The sequence below is a fragment of the Camellia sinensis genome, chromosome 14 (genome assembly GCF_055761805.1).
Source record: "Camellia sinensis isolate YWXY chromosome 14, ASM5576180v1, whole genome shotgun sequence".
In the NCBI taxonomy this organism is placed as follows: domain Eukaryota; kingdom Viridiplantae; phylum Streptophyta; class Magnoliopsida; order Ericales; family Theaceae; genus Camellia; species Camellia sinensis.
In genome coordinates, this window is record NC_138974.1 from 16,005,503 (window position 1) to 16,029,350 (window position 23,848).

At 39.3% G+C, this 23,848-nt stretch overlaps 1 protein-coding gene and 1 long non-coding RNA gene across 3 annotated transcripts in view; both read right to left on the minus strand.

Annotated features, from left to right (window-relative positions):
- Positions 1 to 1,218: 1,218 nt before the first annotated feature.
- LOC114280582 (LRR receptor-like serine/threonine-protein kinase GHR1) overlaps positions 1,219 to 23,848 on the minus strand; it is a 31,227-nt gene continuing 8,597 nt past the window's right edge. For both annotated transcript variants that reach the window (XM_028222968.2, XM_028222967.2), the window contains 2 exons: positions 8,701 to 10,176; positions 1,219 to 2,319 (listed from right to left, as the gene is read on the minus strand). In XM_028222968.2, the coding sequence (XP_028078769.1) occupies positions 1,712 to 2,319; positions 8,701 to 10,176 (2,084 nt within the window). In that variant the 3' untranslated portion in view covers positions 1,219 to 1,711. The remainder of the gene's footprint in view (positions 2,320 to 8,700; positions 10,177 to 23,848) is intronic.
- LOC145807461 (uncharacterized) lies at positions 10,498 to 13,493 on the minus strand. The gene is made up of 2 exons (XR_014350575.1): positions 13,396 to 13,493; positions 10,498 to 13,363 (listed from the first exon to the last, which is right to left on the minus strand). It is a non-coding gene; the product is annotated as an uncharacterized LOC145807461 (long non-coding RNA).

Below are 23,848 nucleotides of genomic sequence, written 5' to 3' on the forward strand. Positions count from 1 at the left end.
TAGTCTATCATGTTTTAAAATCTTCTCAATTTACTCCTAAAGTTAACTTCTGTTTAAAATTAGATAAAATATGTTACGTTAGCTGTTACATGACATAAAAGATTTATTTATATTAGAGTTTGGATTTGTGTTAGAGTTGTAAGTTATATATAATAAAAACAATTTAATGCATGTGATTGTCAATTTGTCATTTTATGTTTAATTTTGGACATAAACTAACTTTTGAAGTATATTAAAAAAAAAAATTTTAAACATAAAATCTAAAGTGAGAAAAGAAAATTTTAAGAACCAAAGTTAAAAAAATAATCAAACATAAAAGGAGGAAAGTGCAGGTTTCCATATTTGATTAGATTAGATATCTTTGGGCCGTTCAGTTGGGGGATGTTTGGGAGTGTCCAAATGTATTGCTCCAACATTTTTAGATTTTTTTATTTTTATCACGTGTGATATTTGAATTTGAATTTGAATTTTATCATTTTCTTTTTTTATTCTCTTCCTACCGATTGAAAAACTATGTATATAATATATAATCTTCATATGTAGAGTTTTATGCTAACACATGCTTAGCTCGTAATAATAAGCAGAGTATTTGGGCAAGCATGGGTTTGTGAGCATCACACATCACAATGACCAAAATTAATGTGTTAGACACAAGGCTCCTTTTCGAGACTTGGGTTGTAGCCAAAAATTTTAAAAAATAATTATCACATCATTTTTTTTATTTTATTCGCACGTTTTTATTATAAAAAAAATTAAAAAATTAATTAAAATAATCAATTTCCAAATAGACTTTAATAAACATCTTGACAAATATTGAAACATTGTTTTTTTATTAATTAAAATGCATAACAAATCAACATAAATTTATAAAATATCAAGAATAATATCCATAAAAATATGACTTGAAATTACCCAAGTCTTCAAGGGATTATAAGAGGCATACACTAGGCTTGTTTAGTACAATTTTATTTGTTTGGAAATATACTACACAAGTGCATTTATTTGATAAGTGCACATATTTAGGTCGCATCACCTCTATTTTTCTGCACATATCTTTTAAAAAAGTCAAAAAGTACACTAACAAGTAAATCCCAAACAAAGCAAAATTTTTAAGATAATGAATTTTTCAGATTATTTAAACTAAATCTACTTAATAAGCTATAAGGAAATGTGCACCAAACAATCTATCTCCCAAAATAAAAAATAAAAATAAAGATATAAGAACAGCACATATAAGCTGCATCAAACAATCTCATTATTGCATGAAGCATGTTGGTTTACAACTTTCTTGTTTTTTTCCTCCGTGAATCCTTCACTAAATCTAAGATTCAAACACAACTTAAAAAGAAAATGGGCCAAGAGTTTGGATGTACAAAGATACAGTCAAACATGGTTTCCTAAGATACTCTCTCTTGTTGACGAATCAGATGAAAGGTTTGAGAGATTAAAATACAGAACAGACTTTAATATTGAAGGTATCAAAGAATGATCATCATCAACCCCCCCAATGTACAAAATCAACATTATTGCCACCTACCTCAAAATGCTAAATATCAATTCTAACACAGTTCTCACATCCAAATGAGAACAAGAAATTTGATCTAAATAATTATACAAGAGAACTAAAAACTAGATTGGAACACTAATAGGACTAACAACCTATCAATTTTGTTAGCACTAGAGAGAGAGAGAATGCAGTTACCGTTCTGATCTACCTTGCTGTGGCGTGTTCAAGTACTATCGAAGATAGATCTTCGAACACTGTTTTCATGTCTGGTCTTTCAGATGCTGGGAGTATACATCGAAGACCCACCCTAAGCAAATCGTGGAGGTCTCTCCGTGGTTGATCCACATTGTGTGCACCCAAAACCCGTTTGTCAAAGCACTCAATGGAACGGTTTTCTGCATCCAATGATCTCACCCATTCTGTTAGATCAACGGCCCCAGGGTTCCCAGAAATTATCTCTGCGGAACTTCTTCCAGTTAAGAGCTCCAACAAGATTACGCCAAAAGCATATACATCACTCTTCAGTGATGGCATTGGTTTGCTTGTGCTTGCGAATTCAGGTGGTCGGTAACCGAGAGCACCTGCGTTTAAAACCTGCTCGGCTGTGCCAGCTGGCGTCATTAGCCGGTGAAGACTGTAGTCAGTTAATAGTGCATTGGCGCCTGGAGTTCCTATTAAGATGTTTGTGGATTTCAGGTTGCCGTGAGGTATTGCTCTCTCGTTGTGGAGGTAGTTCAAACAACAGGCCACGTCGACGGCAATTTTGAGCCGTTCATCAAGAGACAAAAGTGGGAGTTTTTCGGAGTCTGTCTCTGCAAAATTGACTTGTTTCACATATTGGGATAAAGCCAGACAATCCAAATCAAGTATCGTTTTGAAAATGAAAAGAGATAAGGATTAACACCACCCTCCTAAATAAAATAAAATTGCTCCTCCCTGCTTCCCCTTCTTCCCTTTGCCCCCCTCTTTAGTTCTATACATGTGATTGGGTCTGAATTCATCAGACTAATAAGTTGACTCCATTTCATCAAACTTCAAGCATTTAACATGGCAACAGTGAAGCTAAAGTATATAGTCATTACTTATATATATGATGAAAATATAGTAATTTAATATGAACATATAGCATACAACTTAAAATTTATTGCCAATCATGTTTTACTATACCCAAGCTAAATTTCATGTTTGAACTCCAATTGCATTCACTACGTTCATTACCTCAAGATTGAAATTATAAAGAGAAACCATGACATTGTGAATTCTTGATAAGCATGAAAACTCATGAAGATCGACGCACAAATACATTTATTTGTTCCTGGGTCTGTCATAGGAACGTCATTGCATGATTGCAGTGTTTTGGCCCTTAGTTCACTCAATAACCTCACGTTGTTTGAACAACCATAAAGATAGACAAAATTCACAGTATAAGCAATTCCAATACTACTAGGCATTTTTCCTAACAAGAGTACATAAAAAAAAATTAAAAAGAAAGTACATTTTGTATTTTGTCTAACCGTTTTTCCTAGTGTATACTCTCCAACAACAATCTCTATTCCTAAAGTTGGCTTGCCTAGCTTCCAACGCTCTCTAAATGTAGCTAGCCAATAGAGGATGAGGCAAAATGTCTACCGTGTTGCCTATCCTTTTGGAAATCGGCTAAGACCAAGTGTGGGACCTTGGTGCCATCACAAGCTAAAATTTGAAAATTAGCATTGTGACAATTAGCAAAATATTAGTGTGTTAAAGTGCACGTATGGACAAAAATCGGACCCATTTTGGTTTGTTAAGATGTGAGGGGCCCAATTTTTACATTTTAAGTGGGTAGCCACAATTAGTGGCTGAGTTAATGGTTGGCAATTTAACATGTGACTTAATAATCCATTGAAGCACAAAAAAATGAGCTAGCTGATGAAGGCTTTAACACTTCCACTACATATGCTCTAACCACAGAAACAAACATTGCTACCGTATTAGAAAAAAATAAAAAGATTTATTAAAGAACATATTATAACCAGTAACTATTTGAAATTCAAAATTCAAAATTTGAGACAGCCATGATGACAAGAAGACCCTAGTTTTGTGATCGTAGCCAAGTTGTGTATGTGTATTCTCCAAATGTCAATCTTCCATAAACCCTAAAATCTTAGGATACAAGGATTTATCAAAAAGTTGGGTACTTGGATATGCCTTTAACATTTAAACATATCGTATAGTGAATAATATGTTGAATATAGAAATTAGAGTACATAGAATCTTTTTATTTTTAGTATTATGTATATAATCCGTGATTGTGTCAATTACTAATTTAGTATTATTTCTTTATTTATATCGTTTCCTAAATTGTATCATGAATCTATTATATATATGGCCTCTATCTCATTCATGGAAAAGCCAAATAATTCTTTTCATTTTTTTTTTAATATCGAGACATAAGATCACTATCTACAAAAAAAAAAAACAAATATTGAGCCATAAGATGTTATTATTGTACTTTAAATTAAAAGGGATTAGGGGAACATTAAAAAATAGGAGTACAATGATAACATAGGATCCCAGTGTCTAGTTTAGGTATAGGGATTGGACTCATACTTCATTCTCTTGCCCTCATCATATACACGGGTAAACTAGGAGGAATAGAAAATTCCATGCAACTTTGATTCACAAAATCAAATTTACAAGATACACAATAAGAAGTGATTAAGTGTGAGATTGATATATATATATATATATATATCAGTGCATTGCAACCCAAGGTCTCACGTCAGCTTAATGAAATGCAAGGTTACAATAAGAAAAGAGTGAAAGCAGTACTCGGTTTTATTTCCTGTTTAATTAACTATCCTTGATAGAAGGGAAAAAAACAAATGTTGGCCAAATTGCTTCACAAAACACTTGATTTGAGTATTGCATTTACTCCTAGTAATCACATAAAATAGCAGTTCAGTGTAGCAAATTATATTGACTATAAACAACCCATAATTTGACAATAACAGCAAACAAATCAACACGAGGGAAATAAGGATGATCAAATCAATTCAGATAGCTTGATTCAATGGTTTCTATTAGATGACTGAAATTTTTTGAAGATGGCGATTGATAAAATTTACAAACTCTATAAATCAAAACAACTAAATATTACGCAACAAATTTGACTCCTGACAAACATAATGTTCTTAGTTTTACGCTACAATCTATCTATTGATCAAGTGAACTAACAGCTGAATCTGAATGAGATATGTAGGAGGTAACTAGTTTTAGGTTGGGGCATCCTTGGTAGCATTTCTTGGTGCATAGCACAAAACCATAGATGTTCTTAATAAATAAGTCAATACTTAGGAAACCATCAAGGTAATATTACTATAAGATCGACCAAAGGAAAAGCCAGAAGCCAAGTTAAATTATGTAAGAATTTATGTATTATTGATTGATGTCTTGATTGATAGATTACAAGCTTTTTAATTACAATTCCTATACAATCTATATATAGAAGAAAATGTGGTAGTAGGTGTAGTGGAGGTGATAGTGGGTTAGGTGAAGTGGAGTGTGTAGTGGAGTAGAGGTAGGTGAAGTGGAGTGTGTAGTGGAGTAGGTGAAGGTAATGTGGTAGTAGGTGTAGTGGAGGTGATAGTGGGTTAGGTGAAGTGGAGTGTGTAGTGGAGTAGAGGTAGGTGAAGTGGAGTGTGTAGTGGAGTAGGTGAAGGTAAAGATGGGAAATTCTAACAGCCCCCCGCAAACTCAAGGAGGAGAGAAACTAACCAACTTGAGTTTGGAGAGAGTAACAAAACAAGAAAATACATAAAAATAAAAAAGGATAGGAGACACTGTATGGTCGTGTCAGACCGTTGGTGAAGACACTGTATGGGGTGTCATAACGTTGTAGAGGACACTGTATGGTGGTGTCAGACCGATGTAGAAGACAGTTTATGGGGTCATGTCGGACCGTTGTAGAAGACAATGTTGTGACAGTTTACGGAGTCTTGCTGGACCCTTGTAGAAACTAACCGGAATCAATGTCGGGACAGTTTACAGAGTCTTGTCGGACCCATAAAGGACAGTTTACAGAGTCTTGTCGGACCCATAAAGAAGCTAACCGGAATCAATGTCGGGACAGTTTACAGAGTCTTGTCGGACACTTGTAAAAACTAACCGGAATCAATGTCGGGACAGTTTACAGAGTCTTGTCGGACTCTTAAAAAGTTGCACCCTCAAAAGGTGTGCCCAATTTTGTCAAAAGGCGTGCCATCAAAAGGCGTGCCCAATTCATCAAAAGGCGTGCCATCAAAAGGCGTGCCATCAAAAGGCGTGTCCACTTTGTCAAAAGATGTGCCATGAAAAGGCGTGCCAGTTTGTCGGGCGGCAAGAGGCGCGCGATACGCGTGGCTGCCTCGGCTATTTAACCAAGACGAAGGCTGAGGCTGAGGCATACCATTCTGAAACCTCTGAAACCAACCCTTCGCTGAAAAAACTCTGCCTCTGCGGAGAGAGAAACTGTGGAACACTTTGTTGCCATTCTGTCACCAACCCTTCCGAACATTACCAGTCTGAAATTGCTATTTCGCTGAAACACTTAGCAACCCAAAAAACATGGCCTCTTCTTCCCGTCCAGCTACCCAGAACCTGCTCACGCTCTTTCCAGAACTGAACGAGCCCACAAGAGAAATAACTGGTGCGGTGGCCAGTGAACCTCAACCAAACACCTCTGGTTTTGCTCCATTGAACTTTCCGATGCGGTCGGTGGAGCAAAAAATGGCGGTGCAAACTGATATTGAGGCTAATCAGTATACTCTGAAGTCATGCGTGGAAACCATGACGGCGGTCACAAATTTGTCGAACCGGCTGCAGAGTAGGACAAATGAGGTGCAGCATTTAAATTCCCAGCTGGCTCTGCTCCAACGCATGTATAAGGATGCGCGAGCAGAGATAAGTGTGCTGAAAGCAGAAAATAAGGAGCTGAAGCGGAAGGCCACTGTGATGTTCCGATTTGGAGGTCCGCCGTATGCTGCAGTGGAGGAGTATGGAGGAGTGAACGTGCTCGGCGGCGTAGGAAACACGGAGGCAGCACCGTCAAGGGCCGCCCAGGACGGAGGAAAGAAGAAGAGATCTGCAGCAGAGTAGAGAAGAAAAATCCCACTGTGGGTGTTGGGTGTGTTATGGTGGTTTTTTTTTTTTTTTTTTTTTTTTTTTTTTTTTTTTTTTTTTTTTTTTTTTCTCGTGTAAAATTATGATCGGGGTTGATCCTGACATGAATAAAATAAGTGTGTTTGGCAGAAAAATCAACTGGAATGAATTTTTTTTTTTTTTTTTTTTTTGTGAAAAATAATAATAATAATAATAATAATAATAATAATAATAATATTAATATGGAAATCATGGAGTGGGCGGTGGTACAAAAATATTGTGTAGAAAAAGAGGGAGATGGTGGAAAAGAGAGGCCACTCATGTTATTAAAATAAATTAAGGAATTAAAAAAAGTGATATTGGTTTTGTTTTCAAAAAGATGGATTAAAATAAATATAAAAAAAGAAAAAGAAAGTGGAGACCATGATGAAAGGTGGGAACAAGTGTGCTGGTGCTGTGTTGTAATGGTCAGAAAGAGAGATAAGAAAATAAAATAAAATAAATTTCAAGGTGCTGTGTTGTAATGGCATTGAAATATCCACCATCATAAAGAGTATCAGTGGTGCTGCATATGTTTATGAGCATTATTTGAGGCCTTTCTTTCTTAACCCACAGCAGACTGTTAACGTCTAGTATGTCCCAAGGAAGAAGGACATCTTCAGTAAGCCAGATGACATTCTAACTGCTGCTGAGAAGTACATAGAAGAACATGGCCCGGAAGCATTTGAGAAGCTTGTTAGCAAGGATAGGGAAACCAAGTTCAGGAGTAACAATTACACATATTTTGATGAGGACCACAGCTATTGAGCCTTGTTTGGCTGAGGGAAACACCTTTTTTCCGCTGCTGTTAGGAGTATCTTTCCGGTGGAGAAGCTGCTATGGACTATTTGGGGAGAGTGATGTCGAAAGCCGGAGCCTTGGATCTCGCCACCGGCGTCGGCGGAAAGATCGAGAAAGACGATGTTCTCTCCGCTGTCCAGAAGTATGAGCAGTATCACGGCTACTATGATGCCGAGAGAGAATGAGATGTTATGAAGATATGATGAGGAGGTAGGTATGTAGTAGACAATTCTAGCGGACTAGGTTGAGGTCCGGCGGGCGGCCAAGGCGAGGTTGCCGCCCGCCGGTGAAGCGAAAAAATATTAAATTCTTAACCTTGCTCTGATACCATGTAAGAATTTATGTATTATTGATTGATGTCTTGATTGATAGATTACAAGCTTTTTAATTACAATTCCTATACAATCTATATATAGAAGAAAATGTGGTAGTAGGTGTAGTGGAGGTGATAGTGGGTTAGGTGAAGTGGAGTGTGTAGTGGAGTAGAGGTAGGTGAAGTGGAGTGTGTAGTGGAGTAGGTGAAGGTAATGTGGTAGTAGGTGTAGTGGAGGTGATAGTGGGTTAGGTGAAGTGGAGTGTGTAGTGGAGTAGAGGTAGGTGAAGTGGAGTGTGTAGTGGAGTAGGTGAAGGTAAAGATGGGAAATTCTAACATGGTATAATGTTGTTGTCTATATTACAATTACAAGGATTCCTATTATATAGGAGTGTGTTTGGGAGTAGGTGGAGAGTAGGTGAAGTGGAGGTGGTAGTGGTGTAGAGGTAGGTGAAGTGGAGTGTGTAGTGGAGTAGGTGAAGGTAAAGATGGGAAATTCTAACAAATTAAGATTAAGAACTCAACACATCATGAAGTATGGAAAGCTTAAGGTCATTTATCATTTGTACAAACATAGGATGTGAATTGATGTTTTCTTCTAAACTCAAGCTATGAGTTATAATATGTGAATTCTGCCTGATAGACATAGGTGGTTGATCATCAATCAGATTTAACCCTAACAGCTCAGTTCAGTCATTTACGACGACTAAAACATTTTTCTAATCATCTGAAAGGATGTGATAGAACAGATGCTTATACTTTTCCAATCAAGTTGACTACAGGTTTAGCAAATTCCGGGATAGGACATGTGAATGTACCCCCCACCACTAAGTTGTTTCGACTTTAGACCTAACTTTCTGAAACATCAAAGAAAAACATCTAGAATACATTACTGCAGATATAACTGAATACAGAATCTTACCATAAAGATAAGCGGCCAAACATGGTGCATTTATATAATTTGATACTATCAGTTTCTCGTGCTCCTTTGGTCCCCAGTAATAACCCTGCAGAGAAACTAAATTTGGATGTTTGATGTTCCCAAGCTTCTTGGCTTCTCTTGCAAATTCCTTCTTCCCTTTTGTCATCCCCTCCTTTAACCATTTCACAACCAATACATGACCAGAGTCTAGCACAGCTTTATACAGTGTACCATGACAACTCCTGCCGATAACTTCTGCAGGAGCACATGAAAATTCTTCCGCAGTGAACACCAATGAGCCATCAAACAGATGTAGATCCCCAGCCAACTTATCCGGAGAAAAAACCTTGAGTGAACCAGGATTGTCGGATAGATCTTGGTTCTTAGAAGGCAATGGATTAGTAGATGAAGAAGCTAATCCTTCATTTTTCATTATTGATTCTGGTAGGCCAAGACCTTTTGGTCTCTGCACAACTGATGAAGTTTCCCTCTGCTCATGTAAAGAAGAAGCCAGTTGTGATGACGTTGATGGGTCAACATTTTGCGAAGAAATCTCTTGTTGGGTCCCTTTCCTTTCATCAATGCCTTTCGAATGTGTTCTGTAGTGGATCACTAGGGCCACTAGCATTATGATAGAAGCACCACCCACCAAACCAGCAATAAGTGCAGCCCTAGTAGCTGACTTCATATGAGGCCTATGCCCTCTTGAAGTTAAGTTTGGAACATGTGTTGGTGAAGATGGAGGATAAGGAAAGATCAGTAAGGAATTTCCAGGATGGAATGATGAATCAGGAAATTTTAGCAAGTTTTCAGGTACAATACCGGAAAAATTATTACTAGACACATTGAATATTTTCAGTCCATCAGGAAGGTCATTAGGGATGCCACCTTCAAAATGGTTATTAGACAGGTCAAGATAAGCCAAGTTATGGAAATTCCCAATTTCTGGGGGCAAATGGCCGGTTAAAGAATTATGTGACAGATCAAGAGACACGAGGCTCAGATTTTGGATGGAATCTACAAAAGATGTGTTTGGGAAAGGCTGAAGAGGTATGGGCCCAGTGAAGTTGTTATAAGACAGGTTAAGAACAGTCAATCTTGAAGAGTTGAAGAAGCTGGGAAGGAGGATACCATTAAGCTGGTTTAGGCTAAAATCAATCACTTTTAGTTCCGGGTAAGTACCTAACACGGGTTGGAGAACACCCTCTATTGAGTTATTGGATATCTTGAACGAAGTTAGCCTCAAGAATTGAGAAGTTTGATTTGGCAAGCTTCCCATCAACAAATTTGAACTTAACTCAATAATTTCCACATAATTCCCCCAAGTCTGGATTGTGGATAAATTCCCTGAAAACAAATTATTACTCAGATCGATGATGGCACAGTGCCCTACCTTGGTGGGCAACGGGCCTGACAGCTTATTGGAAGACAAATTAAGGCTCTTCAGAGTAACTGAGGTAATACTTCCAACTGGACCTGTTACAGATGAAAATTATCTTAAAACAATAAAGAGAAAAAGTAGCACCTGCCATTACTGAGCTAGTCACATTTTTGAAAAAATCACAACATACAACTTGAATAAAATAATTCCAAGAATTTTCAAATACTTCAAATTGCATTTGGCAAATAATATAACAGAAACAATTTCAAGCAAGATGCATGTGAGACTACATGGTATATTGCCACCATGATGGCACTAGACAAGATAATAATCGTACTAGTACTTGTAAAACTGCAAGAATTACTTCAAGCTGTTAAAACCTACCACCTACTTCACCCACTTCACCTACTCCATTACACCTACTCCACCCACTTCACCTACTCCACCACCTACTACACCTACTCCACCCACTTCACCTACTACATCTCCTATATAAAGAACATACTCACCATGTGTAATACACAACATCAATCAATAATATACATCAATATATTTTACATGGTATCAGAGCAATAAGATTTAGGCCTATATTTCTTTCTCACCGGCGGGCAGTCGGCCGGCAACCTTGCCTTCACTGCCCGCTGGAGTTTTCTACACATACCTTCACTCCGCTGCATCTTCAACTCTCTCTCTGTGTATTGAAATTTAGGGAGAAAGACAGACACACACACATGGGCTAGTCTCTCAGTTCTCTCTTGGTGTTCGAACTCGCCTCAAGTCCCTCGCTTTGCAGAGACTCCGATCCTCACTACCTCCCATCGAAGCCATAACAGCAAGCAACTCACACCAGTCCTCTTCTCGGCCATCACACACATAGACGGAGAACCCCTGTTGCTCCACCGTCGTCGACCGCTGTGAACCACCGTGGACCACCATTGGCTACCTTACCTCCATCATCACATTTATCATCTTCTCACTGACCTAGCCTTTCCAACTGCAACTTCCAGCGACCCAACCTCCCAAATCTCCCCTCCAACCTTCTAAAAACCCTAGACAAATTCGAACCCTAAGAACCGTAGTTTGTGCTTGTTCAGCATCTTCTTTCGATGATCTCTACTCCAAAACTGAAATTCCACGCTCAAAGAAATCAGTTCTCTTGAATCTGGTACAAGAGATAGAGCCTATGGATGTGAGCCTTATTCAGAAAGATGTTCCACTCACTACTGTGGATGCTATGAAGAGGACTATTTCTGGCCTGTTGGGTTTACTTCCCTCTAACCAGTTTCAAGTTTTAATTGAAGCTGTATGGGAATCTCTCTCTCACCCGAGCAACAAAGTCTCTCTCTCTCTTCCTTTTCATAAAGTGTTTTACACACCACCTCCACCCACGTGGGTTGGTTCCACTTTTCCTCATCAATATATTCACACTCTCTTCCACTCATTTATTTTATTATTATTTTGTACAAATCCAACCCATCCTTTTTCTTTTTCATTCTTTCCACACACTCATGTTCCCCACTCAACTTTTTTACTCCATCTTTTGAAAAGCAACCAAAACACCCGCCCACAACTTTAAATCTCCCATTTCTTTTTTATTTTTTTATTACTTTCACATTCACACACTTCTCTTTAATTTTCTTTTCTTTTATACTTTATTTATTTATTTTTTTATTTTTTATTTTTTTTTTTTTAGTCTTCCATCCGAAGAACATGGGTATTAAAAAAAAAAAAAAAAAAAAAAAATGGCACGCCAAACCTTACCTTATTTTATTCATCTCTGGGCTCAACCCTGATCACACTTACACAAAAAAAAAAAAAAAAAAAAAACACAAAAAAAAAAAAAAAAAAAAACCAGCCAAGACCACCATCACAACAACCAAAGGATTTTTTTTTTCCGTATCCCTTCTCTACTCTGCCGCCGGTCTCTTCTTCTTGCCTCCGTCCTGGGCGGCCCTTGACGGTGTTGCCTCCGTGTTTCCCACTCCACTGGGCACGATCACTCCACCCTGCTCCTCCACTACAGCATATGGCGGACCTCCAAATCGGAACATCACGGTGGCCTTCCGCTTCAGCTCCTTATTTTCCGCCTTTAGCACACTTATCTCTGCTCGTGCATCCTTATACATGCGTTGGAGCAGAGCCAGTTGGGCGTTTAACTGCTGCACCTCATTTGTCCTACTCTGCAGCCGGTGCGACAGGTTTGTGACCGCCGTCATGGTCTCCACACATGACTTCAAAGTATACTGATTGGCCTCAATATCAGTTTGCACCGCCATTTTTTGCTCCACCGACCGCATCGGAAAGTTCAACGGAGCAAAACCAGAGGCGCTTGGTTGAGGTTCACTGGCCACCGCACCAGTTATCTCTCTTGTTGACTCGTTGAGGTCGGGAAAGAGAGTGAGCAGACCACGGGACGAAGAGGCCATATTCTGGGTAGCTGAACGGGAAGACGATGCCATTTTCTGGGCAACAGAGTGTTCCTCCAGAATCTCTTTCTCAGAAACGGAAGAGGTTTTTCAAAGGATTTTCGCAGGTTTTTTTGTCTCAGCCTCTGCCTTCGCCTCAGCCTCCGTCTTGGTTAAATAGCCAAGGCAGACACGCGCATCGCGCGCCACTTGACGCCAGACGACAAAACGGGCGCGCAAGCCAATGTGGTGACGCGCCTCGCCATCATGTCCAGCACACCTTTTTATGACTTGGGCTCGCCTTTTGATGGCACGTCTTTTTATGGATTGGGCACGCCTTTTGATGGCACGCCTCTTGAAAGATTGGGCACACCTTTTGAGGGTGCTACTTTTTAGGGGTCCGACAAGACTCTGTAAACTGTCCCGACATTAATTCCGGTTAGCTCCTTTATGGGTCCGACAAGACTCTGTAAACTGTCCCGACATTAATTCCGGTTAGCTCCTTCATGGGTCCGACAAGACTCTGTAAACTGTCCCGACATTGATTCCGGTTAGTTTCTACAAGGGTCCAGCAAGACTCCGTAAACTGTCACAACAACTGTCACAACATTGTCTGCTACAACGGTCCGACATGACCCCATAAACTGTCTTCTACATCGGTCTGACACAATCATCCAGTGTCCTCTACAACGTTATGACACCACCATACAGTGTCTTCACCATCGGTCTGACACGACCATACAGTGTCTCCTATCCTCTTTTATTTTTATGTATTTTCTTGTTTTGTTACTCTCTCCAAACTTAAGTTGGTTAGTTCCTATCCCCCTTGAGTTTGCGGGGGGCTGTTAAAACCTACCACCTACTTCACCCACTTCACCTACTCCATTACACCTACTCCACCCACTTCACCTACTCCACCACCTACTACACCTACTCCACCCACTTCACCTACTACATCTCCTATATAAAGAACATACTCACCATGTGTAATACACAACATCAATCAATAATATACATCAATATATTTTACACAAGCAATTCAGGCATCATTACCTTTTATTATATATGATGATAGGTCAATGGGTAACTGAGGTTCATTTTAGTATTAGTTTCCAAGTCCATGCCAAACAAATGGAGTTCTTATCACTTTCTTGTGAAGTCATTATTGCCAGCAAGCTGACAGAATAGGGTTATTGTTGAAGTAGAGAGAGAAAAGAGAGTAGAAGAAAGAGAGCTCAATCCCTAGGGTTAGCTCCTCTCACTATTTATATTAAAAAGTGTCTGATACATTGACATAAATACCCTCAATAGTTATGAACCTCAACATTGTTAAATCCCTGTACTTGATTACATGTGGCATGATTTTTGAGTGAAGTTATGAGCTTTAATTTGCAGTACTATTTTTAACTTTTTTTGCTTGTGCTAGAAATGGTGAAAGACAAAGATGCAAAGATGCAAAGATGATAATTGCAAGATAGACCAAACTCAAAAGCCATAAACACAACCCACAAAAGTAAACTATAAATTCAACATTGCACAGCCTCCAGGATGAAGAAACATGTTTATAAGTTTTGTTTAGAGCACATACACATAACAGAGTTTGAAACATCAGGAAGATGGAAGTGAGTTGTTGGATTCACAACCTATGAATAACAACAAATCTGAAGATCTAAATAACCAACCATGTGAAAGGGCACTGAAATTCAAAGACATAATTCACTAATTTTGTTAGAAATCCTGACTGATGCAGCGTGTTTGGCCATACAATTCTTGGACCAATGGGATAGGCATGTGGCCAAACAAGGCAAAAGGCACTAATAGGATTCAAACAGCCCTAGCTCAGAATTGCGTGAAATTTCATAAGTTGATGAAAAATGTCATTCTGATCAGAAACCACCCGCTGAATTTTGGGCAAATTTTGTCATTTATGTCATCAGTTTCAAGATTTTGCAGTTCTAGGAAAGATTTGCAACTTCAATTACTCTTTAGCATAGAAGTCAGAATTCGATTCCTTCGAATCTGCCGTTGTCGTAGCAGCTAAATTAGTAGTTTCTTTATTTCATTTCAATATTTCCATTTCTGGTCATTTTCATTGTATTTTTACTTATTTCTGCATTGCCAGTTAGGGAACTGTCGATTTTGGTTGTTTCTTAGCTCATTAGGTTTGCTTTTCAATATAAATAATCATTGTAAGCCTTACGGCTAATGAGTTTTAGATAATTAATACAATTTTGAGTTTTACTCTTCTTCCAACCTTTGGTATTCTTTCAAGAATTAACCATTGTTGAGTCTTTGTTCTCAATATTCCTTGTGATTGATTCTAGAGAAGGATCTTGCTTCTGGCATTCTTTTATAAATCAACGGGTCCTTAGATTGTTTCCATTTCGCATTTCCACTACACCATTGACACATGATGAAAGTTGGACATCTAAGCTTAAGAAGGAAATAATCCTACCTTATTAGAGCTTGTGATTTTTAAGTAATGAGTACAAAATTTCATTTTCTAGTAATGAATACATAGTTTCCTTTTCATGAAAAGTTTGGTTAGGTCCAGGGATGGAGGGAAAGCAAGGGCCCTAGCCTTTGCAAAATTGTATACAATCCCACTGTGTATGTGTTGAAGATATAAATAATAAAGTTGTCCCTCTTTCTAACAGCTCTAACTTTTATATGAGCTAATGATCAACAATTCAACATAGTATCAGAACAAACAATACATCATGTGTTGAAACCTCACCGGCTACTAGAAAATATAATATTGTACACATGTTTGTCCTGGTTATTAAAGAAAGTCTTGCCACGTGTGAGGGGGTGTTCGGAGATATAAATAATGAAGTTGCTCCTCTCTCTAACAACTTAAGTTTTTAGATGAATCGGTGGTCAACAATTTAAAATTGGTTACAAGATACATGGGACATAGAACATGTCTTTGCTTGGGCCCTCCAAAAGAATTCTTATAAACCAAACCAAGCATTAAGTCTCATCAACTGGGGTCAATTGCATGAATCCGTCTTCTCCACTCGACTCTATCCAAGGCCATTCGTTAGTCAAATTAAGGAGATTTATATCTCTATTCACTACACTAGTCTACGTCAATCTAGGTCTGCCCTTCTCTTAACACTACCATCTACCATGATTGTATTGCATTGCTTCACTACTGCCTCAGTTGGTTTTCGTTGTATATGATCATACTATGAGAATATTAGGTTACGTTTATATATATGGTAGTGTATATTATGTATATATTCTGAGAGATTGTGGGCTCGTTTGGTTTGATTTTCTGAAAAAAATTTGGGAAATTTTCTCTACAAATAAGTTTTCAAAAATAACCAAACCAAACAAATTTTCCCAAAAAAATTTCCCAAAACTTGTAAACCAAACAAGTTTTCCAAACAAATCTCTCTCTCACACACATCAAATCAATCACTTTTTCCAAAACTCTATCTCAAAATAATTTTCCAAAACATCTTTTAAAAAAAACCAAACCAAACATGTTTTCGTACTTTTTATCTCTAAAACACATCTCTCAAACACAAACCAAACATACCCTGTATATATATACAGTAGTGTTTCTTTTCCTTTTTAGTCTTAGGGTTAGGATTACTATATAATCAGATGTATTCTGTTAGAATTTACCAATTTGCTCCTCCACCTACCATCTCCACTAGCACCCACTTCACCTACCACCTCCACTACACTACACCTACTACCACCTTCTCTTCTATATATAGGAGTTGTAATACATAACACAATATCAGAAATCAATCTTGTAATATACAGAAATATCAATCAATAATACAATTCTCTATTTCTCTTTATACATTAAATTTTCTACATGGTATCAGAGCAAGGTTAAGCACTTAGTATTTTTCGCTTCACCGGCGGGCGGCAACCTCGCCCTGGCCGCCCGCCGGACCTCAACCTAATCTGCTAGAATTTTCTACACATACCTTGAAATTTCTTCGAGTCCACCACCACTGCCTCTCCTCTCACTGTTGTCCTCCCATACACCACCGTCTCGATCGTCTTCATCTACAATGTTGCAGTGAAGGATCTCAAGCGTGGTTTTGTTGCATCCAACTCAAAGGATGATCCAGCCAAGGAAGCTGCAAATTTCACCTCCCAGGTTATTATTATGAATCACCCGGGTTAGATTGGTAATGGGTATGCTCCAGTTCTTGACTGCCACACCTCCCACATTGCTGTCAAGTTTGCTGAGATTGATCGTCGATCTGGCAAGGAGATTGAGAAGGAGCCCAAGTTCTTCCGTGAACATGCTCTCCTTCCTTTTACTCTTGGAGTGAGGCAGATGATTTGCTGCTGTAACAAGATGGATGCTACCACTCCTAAGTACTCAAAAGCAAGGTATGATGAAATTGTGCATGAAGTCTCTTCCTATCTGAAGAAGGTTGGTTACAACCCTGACAAAATTCCTTTTGTCCCCATCTCTGGTTTTGAGGGTGACAACATGGTCCACGAACCTCGATATGATTACACAGCCCAAGAGGCCATCAGACAAGCCTCCTCTTCTCCACATTCTTGATAACACCAACAGCAACAGTTTGACGCATTTATTAGAGAAAAGGTCCAAAGGCAGCTCCTGTCAAAGCTGATGCTCAGCAGGCTGTACCACCTATTGAAGTGCCAGCACTATCCTTGCACATGGGGGGCACCCACTCATTTCTTTATTGTTTTCTTTTACTCACCCATGTGACCCACGATGCAACCTATACTTTTTCTTTTCTTTACACTCTTGTTCCCCACTTTCTTTATTATATATATATATATATCCCTTTTTTATTATATTATATTAAAAAAAAAAAAAAAAAAAAAAAAAATCTTCATCTCTCCTCCGTTTGATTTCCAACTCCATTATTTTTATTTTTATTTATTTTCTCCAAACCACTTTCCTTATTTCCTCCATCTTTCATTTTTTGATTTCAAATATATTTTTATTATTTTTTCTTTATTTTTCTTTCACATTCTTTTTAATCTTTTTCCAATTCCCTTCATACCATATAGCTTTGCACACCAAATCATATTTTATTTATCTCAGGGATCAACCCCGATCACAATTTTACACACACAAAAAAAAAAAAAAAAAAAAAAAACAACCAACAAACAAACAAACCACCACAACACACCCGCACCCACAGTGGGATTTTTCTTCTCTACTCTGCTGCAGGTCTCTTCTTCTTGCTTTTCTCTTGGGTGTCCCTTACCGGCGCTGCCTCCATACTACCCACTCCACCGAGCACGTTCACTCCACCCTGCTCCTCCACTACAGCATATGGTGGACCTCCAAATCGGAACATCACGGTAGCCTTCCGCTTCAGCTCCTTGTTTTCCGCCTTCAGCACACTTATCTCTGCTCGCGCATCCTTATACATGCGCTGGAGCAGAGCCAATTGGCCGTTTAAATGCTGCACCTCATTTGTCCTACTCTGCAGCCGGTGCGACAAGTTTGTGACTGCCGTCATCGTCTCCACACAGGACTTCAAAGTATACTGATTGGCTTCAATGTCAGTTTGCACTGCCATTTTTTGCTCCACAAACCGCATAGGAAAGTTCAACGGAGCAAACCCTGGGGCGCTTGGTTGAGGTTCACTGGCCCCCGCACCAGTTATCTCTCTTGTTGACTCGTTAAGGTCTGGAAAGAGAGTGAGCAGACCACGGGAAGACGAAGCCATTTTCTGGACAACAGAGTGGTACAGAGTGTCTCTCTCAGAAATCTCTCTCAGAAAACAGAGTGTTACAGAGTATCTCTCTCAGAAATCTCTCTCAGACAACAGAGTGTTACAGAGTATCTCTCTCAGAAATCTCTCTCAGAAAACAGAGTGTTACAGAGTATCTCTCTCAGAAATCTCTCTCAGAAAACGAAGAGTTTTTCAGAGTTTTTCTAGCAGGTTTTTGTCTCTGCTTCCAAGCCTCAGCCTCCGCTTAGGTTTATAAAGACCATGACAAAGAGGCCGACACGCGTTCTGTCGATCACGTGCATCGCCGCGTGTCTGGCGCACCTTTTGATGGCACGCCTTTTTATGGATTGGGCACGCCTTTTGATGGCACGCCTTTTGAAAACATGGGCACGCCTTTTGATGGCACGCCTTTTTATGGATTGGGCACGCCTTTTGATGGCACGCCTTTTGAAAGATTGGGCACACCTTTTGAGGGTGCGACTTTATAAGGGTCCGACAAGACTCTGTAAACTGTCCCGACATTGATTCCGGTTAGCTCCTTTATGGGTCCGACAAGACTCTGTAAACTGTCCCGACATTGATTCCGGTTAGTTTCTACAAGGGTCCGACATGACCCCATAAACTGTCTTTTATATCGGTCTGACACCGCCATCCAGTGTCTGCTACAACGGTCCGACATGACCCCATAAACTGTCTTCTACATCGGTCTGACACCGCCATCCAGTGTCTTCACCAATGGTCTGACACGACCATACAGTGTCTCCTATCATTTTTTATTTTTATGTATTTTTCTTGTTTTGTTCCTCTTTCCAAACTCAAGTTGGTTAGTTTCTATCCTCCTTGAGTTTGCGGGGGGCTGTTAGAATTTACCAATTTGCTCCTCCACCTACCATCTCCACTAGCACCCACTTCACCTACCACCTCCACTACACTACACCTACTACCACCTTCTCTTCTATATATAGGAGTTGTAATACATAACACAATATCAGAAATCAATCTTGTAATATACAGAAATATCAATCAATAATACAATTCTCTATTTCTCTTTATACATTAAATTTTCTACATATTCTTTGTATTATAATACAATTGAATATACAGAAAAATTACATGGTATCAGAGCCAAAACCCTAGGTCTAGCCTTGATTGTTAGAAGTTCTCTCAATGGTTCTACGACGTCGTGATAGCCACTTGTCTCTAGTGTGAAATTGTGACTCTCGACTCTTGGCCTGATCACGATCGCAAAGGCTTTCATCTCTTTCTCTCTCTGGTTTAGATACTCGACACCCATCGTGGTTCGTCGGGTCTGTTCGAGCGAAGTTTGGTCTCTAATTTTGGTTTGTTGGCCTCTGATTTGATCGCGAGGGCTTTGGCCTCTCTCTCTCTGGTTCAGCTACTCAAACACCCATCGTGGTTCGTAGGGTCTGTTCAAACGACAATGCCTCTCTTGGGTCGATACATCACCACGGTTTCTCTGTTCCTTCGTCTGCTCCATCTGGATTTGGTGTGTATGTTTCTCTGTCCTCTCTCTATGTTCGTTGTATTGCTCTTCGTTTATTATAGACCTAAACTTCAATTCTCGGCTTATTACTATTTGACCTATTAATTCTCTCTTTATTACACTTTAATCCATCCCTAGTTTATCACAATGTCCGACACCAAAATCTAAGCTGTCAGCTGTAAATTCACTGGTTCCAATTATGCTTATTAGGCCAGCGTTATAAAGAATTTTCTTCTTAGTAAAAAAAAATGAGGTTATGTTTCCGGTTTAGTTCCTCGTTTATCGAATCCGAAGAAGGAAGGATATCTGACTTCCAGTGATACTTAGGATTGTGATAATGCCCAAGTTCTGACATGGTTTCATAATTCTGTGGATGATTGTATTGGGATGATGTTTTCTAAATACAGTACTGCTAAGGAGGTATAGGATTATTTACATAGTGTTTATCAGCAGTCCAACTTTGCTAAGCGGTATGAGTTGGAAACAGCTATTTAGGGTGCTTGTCAGCGAGATCAGTCTATTTAAGACTTCTATATTGAAATGACAGGTCTCTGAGATCAGTTGGCTCTTATGGAACCATCTAGCCTCAAGGGTCTAGATACTTATATTGAGTTTCAGGAGCAGGGTCGATTAGTGCAGTTCCTAATGGCTCTCTCCCTTCGGTATGACGCTATCTGTGGTGGCATTCTTTACAAGTCTCCTCTTCCCTCTATGGATGCTATTGTTCGTGAGCTCCTCTTTGAGGAAACCCATCTTAAGACCGCCAGTCAAACTCTGTCTCTATCTATCTTCTTGGCTCCTGGCCAACCTTCACTACTATCGACCCCACCTCCTCATCAGTTTCCGGCCACTACAAAGCCCAAGAAAGGGCTTCTGACTTTCGATAAGTGTGCTTTCTGCCATCAAAGGGGCCATTGGAAGTACAACTGTCCCAAGAAGGGTTGTGTGTTTTCTCAGCAATCTCAATCACACTCCCGAGCTACTACTCAAAATAACTTTCAATCTCCCGCCGTTTATACTGCATCTACTCCGGCTCCAGATCCTGACTTTGCTTCTTTGAGTGCCCAGATTGCTAAGCTTCAACACCTCTTGTCTACCTCTCAGCCATCCCCATTTGCTCCCCTCTTACCTCTCTTCATTTAGGTTTGCTTGAGTCCTCTTCTGGTATATCTTCTTCTGTCTGGCTTTTTGACTATAATGTTTCTTATCATATGACTTCTCACCTTTTCTTACTTTAAAACTGTATCCCTCCTCCCTCTCTTATTACTATTAATACTGCTAATAGGTTTGGTATGTTTGTTCTGTCTATTGAGTTTGTCTTGCCCTCTGCCATGTTTGCAGTCATTATTCCCTCTGTTCTTTATGTTCTTCAGCTATCTGTCAGTTTATTATTTATCAGTCAACTTGATGCTTCTGGTTTTAATGTTATTTTTTCCTCTTTTGTCTGTTGTGTGCAGGATTAGGTATCCAAGAAGCAGATTAGGACCAGTCGTAGAATTGGAGATCTCTATGTGGTAGAAAGCTTGCATTTTCCTCTATCCATCTCTCCAATTGCACCTTTCTCGTTTCAGTTAGATTCTCAGTCGAGTCAGTTTTATTTATAGCATTCTTGCCTAGGTCATTTGTCTGTTGACCGTTTACGGTCTTTAGCTCAGTCAGGAGTGTTGGGTAAGGTTTCTCCTAATCAAATTAATGAATGTCGGAGTGTAAACTTGTCAAAATGTCAGCTTTACCATTTAATAAAAGTACTTCTATTTCTGTTTCTCATTTTTCTCTTGTGCATACTGATGTCTGGAGACCCTCTCATGTTCTCACTAAAGGGGGTTTTGCATATTACGTGTCTTTTGTTGATGATTGAACCCATTATACTTAGGTTTATCTTATAACTCACAAAACTGACTTCTACCAAATATACCGTACCTTTCAGTCTATGATCACTACACAGTTTGGGGTTACCATTAAATTGTTACGATCTAACTTGGGTGGGAAATATTTTAAAACTGAGTTCTGTGAGTATCTGGCCAATTTAGGTACCATTCACCAAACTTCTAGTACTGATACACCTGACCAAAATGGTCGTGCTGAGCGTAAACACTGCCATCTTCTTGAGACAGCTAGATCTTTCATTCTTTCTGCCTCTGTTCCAGTTTCCTTTTGGGGGGAAGCCGTTCTTACCGCTGCTTTTCTTCTAAACTGTATGCCTACCCCCCTACTATCTGGTCGTTCTCCTTATTAGGTTTTGTTTTCCCAATTTTCCAATTACTCTCTCCTTCGTGCTTTTAGGTCTTTGTGTTTTGTCCTTCTTCCCTGGAAAGATAGAACAAAACTTAGTGCCCAGTCTGTCCTGTGTCTCTTTGGGATATAGTCTTACTTAGAAAAGCTATCGCTATTACAATCTTGTTTCTCGTCGCCTTTATGTCTCTCGCCATGTTGGCTTTTTGGAACGTTTAGCTTACTTTTAGCTTCCGCCTCTCACAGCTCCAATTTCTAAAAAGGATTTGGTTCACATTGATTCATTTCCTTCTGATATCCCTCTTGATGAGTACATCGCTACTGTTTCCCATGAGCTTGTTCCCTCTTCTCCTCCTAACCCCCTTCCTACTGAGTCCCTCTTCACTGGACCTTATGAGTCTGTTACATCCTCTCCACCTTCTCTCCCGCTGGCTCCTTCTCCCCCTCTATTGTTAGTCTATTCTCGTCGCAAGGCTCTCCCTCCACCAGTTGTCATTGCCTCTACTACTAATCCTCCTGCTTCTGATGACTTTGATCTTGCTAACCGTAAGTATCCCCTTCGCATCCGTAAACAAATAGTCAAACTTGGTTTTGCTAAAATATGTTTTTCTTTTTCATACTGTACATTTGTGTTTGCTGAATCTTTTTCAGAGCCTCAGTCTTACAAGGAGGCTTGTCAAGATCCTCATTGAATTCAAATTATGGAGGATAAGTTGTCTGCTTTGCAAAAAACTAGTACTTGGGAGTTGGTTCATTTGCCAACTGATAAGAATTTGGTTGGTTGCAAATGGGTCTACAAAGTCAAGATTTATTCTGATGGTTCTCTTGAGCGCTACAAGGCTCACCTAGTTGCCAAGGGTTTTTCATAGGAGTATTGTATTGATTATGAGAAGACCTTTACTCCGGTTGCCAAGATTACTACTGTCCGTACTGTGATATCTGTCGTTGCTGTTCGTCATTGGTCTCTTTATCAGATGGATGTTAAGAATGCTTTTCTTAATGGTCATCTCGCTGAGGAGGTTTACATGCGTCATCCCCCTAGCCTTCACCATTCCTCTGGACATGTTTTGTCGTCTTCGGTGTGCTCTGTATGGTCTGAAGCAATCTCCTCATGCTTAGTATGATCGCTTTCAGACTGCTGTTACTAAGCTTAGGTTTTATCTTTCTGTCCAAGATTCTGCTTTGTTTCTCCTCCACATCTCACTGGTTTTGTTGCCTTATTATTATATGTAGATGATATGATTATTATTGGCTCTGATTCTTCTGCTATCTCTGAGGTCAAGTAGCATCTCTTCCGCACCTTTGAAATGAAGGATTTGGGTCCATTGCTGTATTTTCTTAATATTGAGGTGGTTTCTTCTCCTAAGGACTACTTTCTGTCTCAAGCCAAGTATACTAATGAAGTTATTCACTGTGTTGGTCTTACTGACACTAAGATTGCTGCTACCCCTATTGAGCTTAATGTGAAACTTAACACTACTAATGGTGTTCCTCTACCTGATCCTACTTTATATTGAGAGCTCGTGGGTTGCTTAGTCTATTTGATGGTTACTTGCCTATGCTATTCATGCGGTTAGTCAGTTCGTTTCTGCTCCTTGTTCTATACATTGAGCTGCTTTGGTTCGAATTCTTCGCTATGTTCGCAGTACTATCTTCCAAGGATTGATGTTATCCTCTACTTCTTTCTTGGCTTTAGTAGCCTATGCTGATGCTGATTGGCAAGGTTTTAAAAAGCGGCCGTAACTGTTACATAACGCCGTTACATAACGGCTTTGGTGGTTACCGCCACCCGTTACGACTGCTTTTGCAGTGTGATTGAGATTCATAGGTGTGTCGGCCGTAGCAGTCGAAACGATGCCGTAACGGCTTGTTACACATCGTTACGTAACGGTTCTGAACTGCTTTTTTCAGAAAAAAAAAAAAAAAAAAA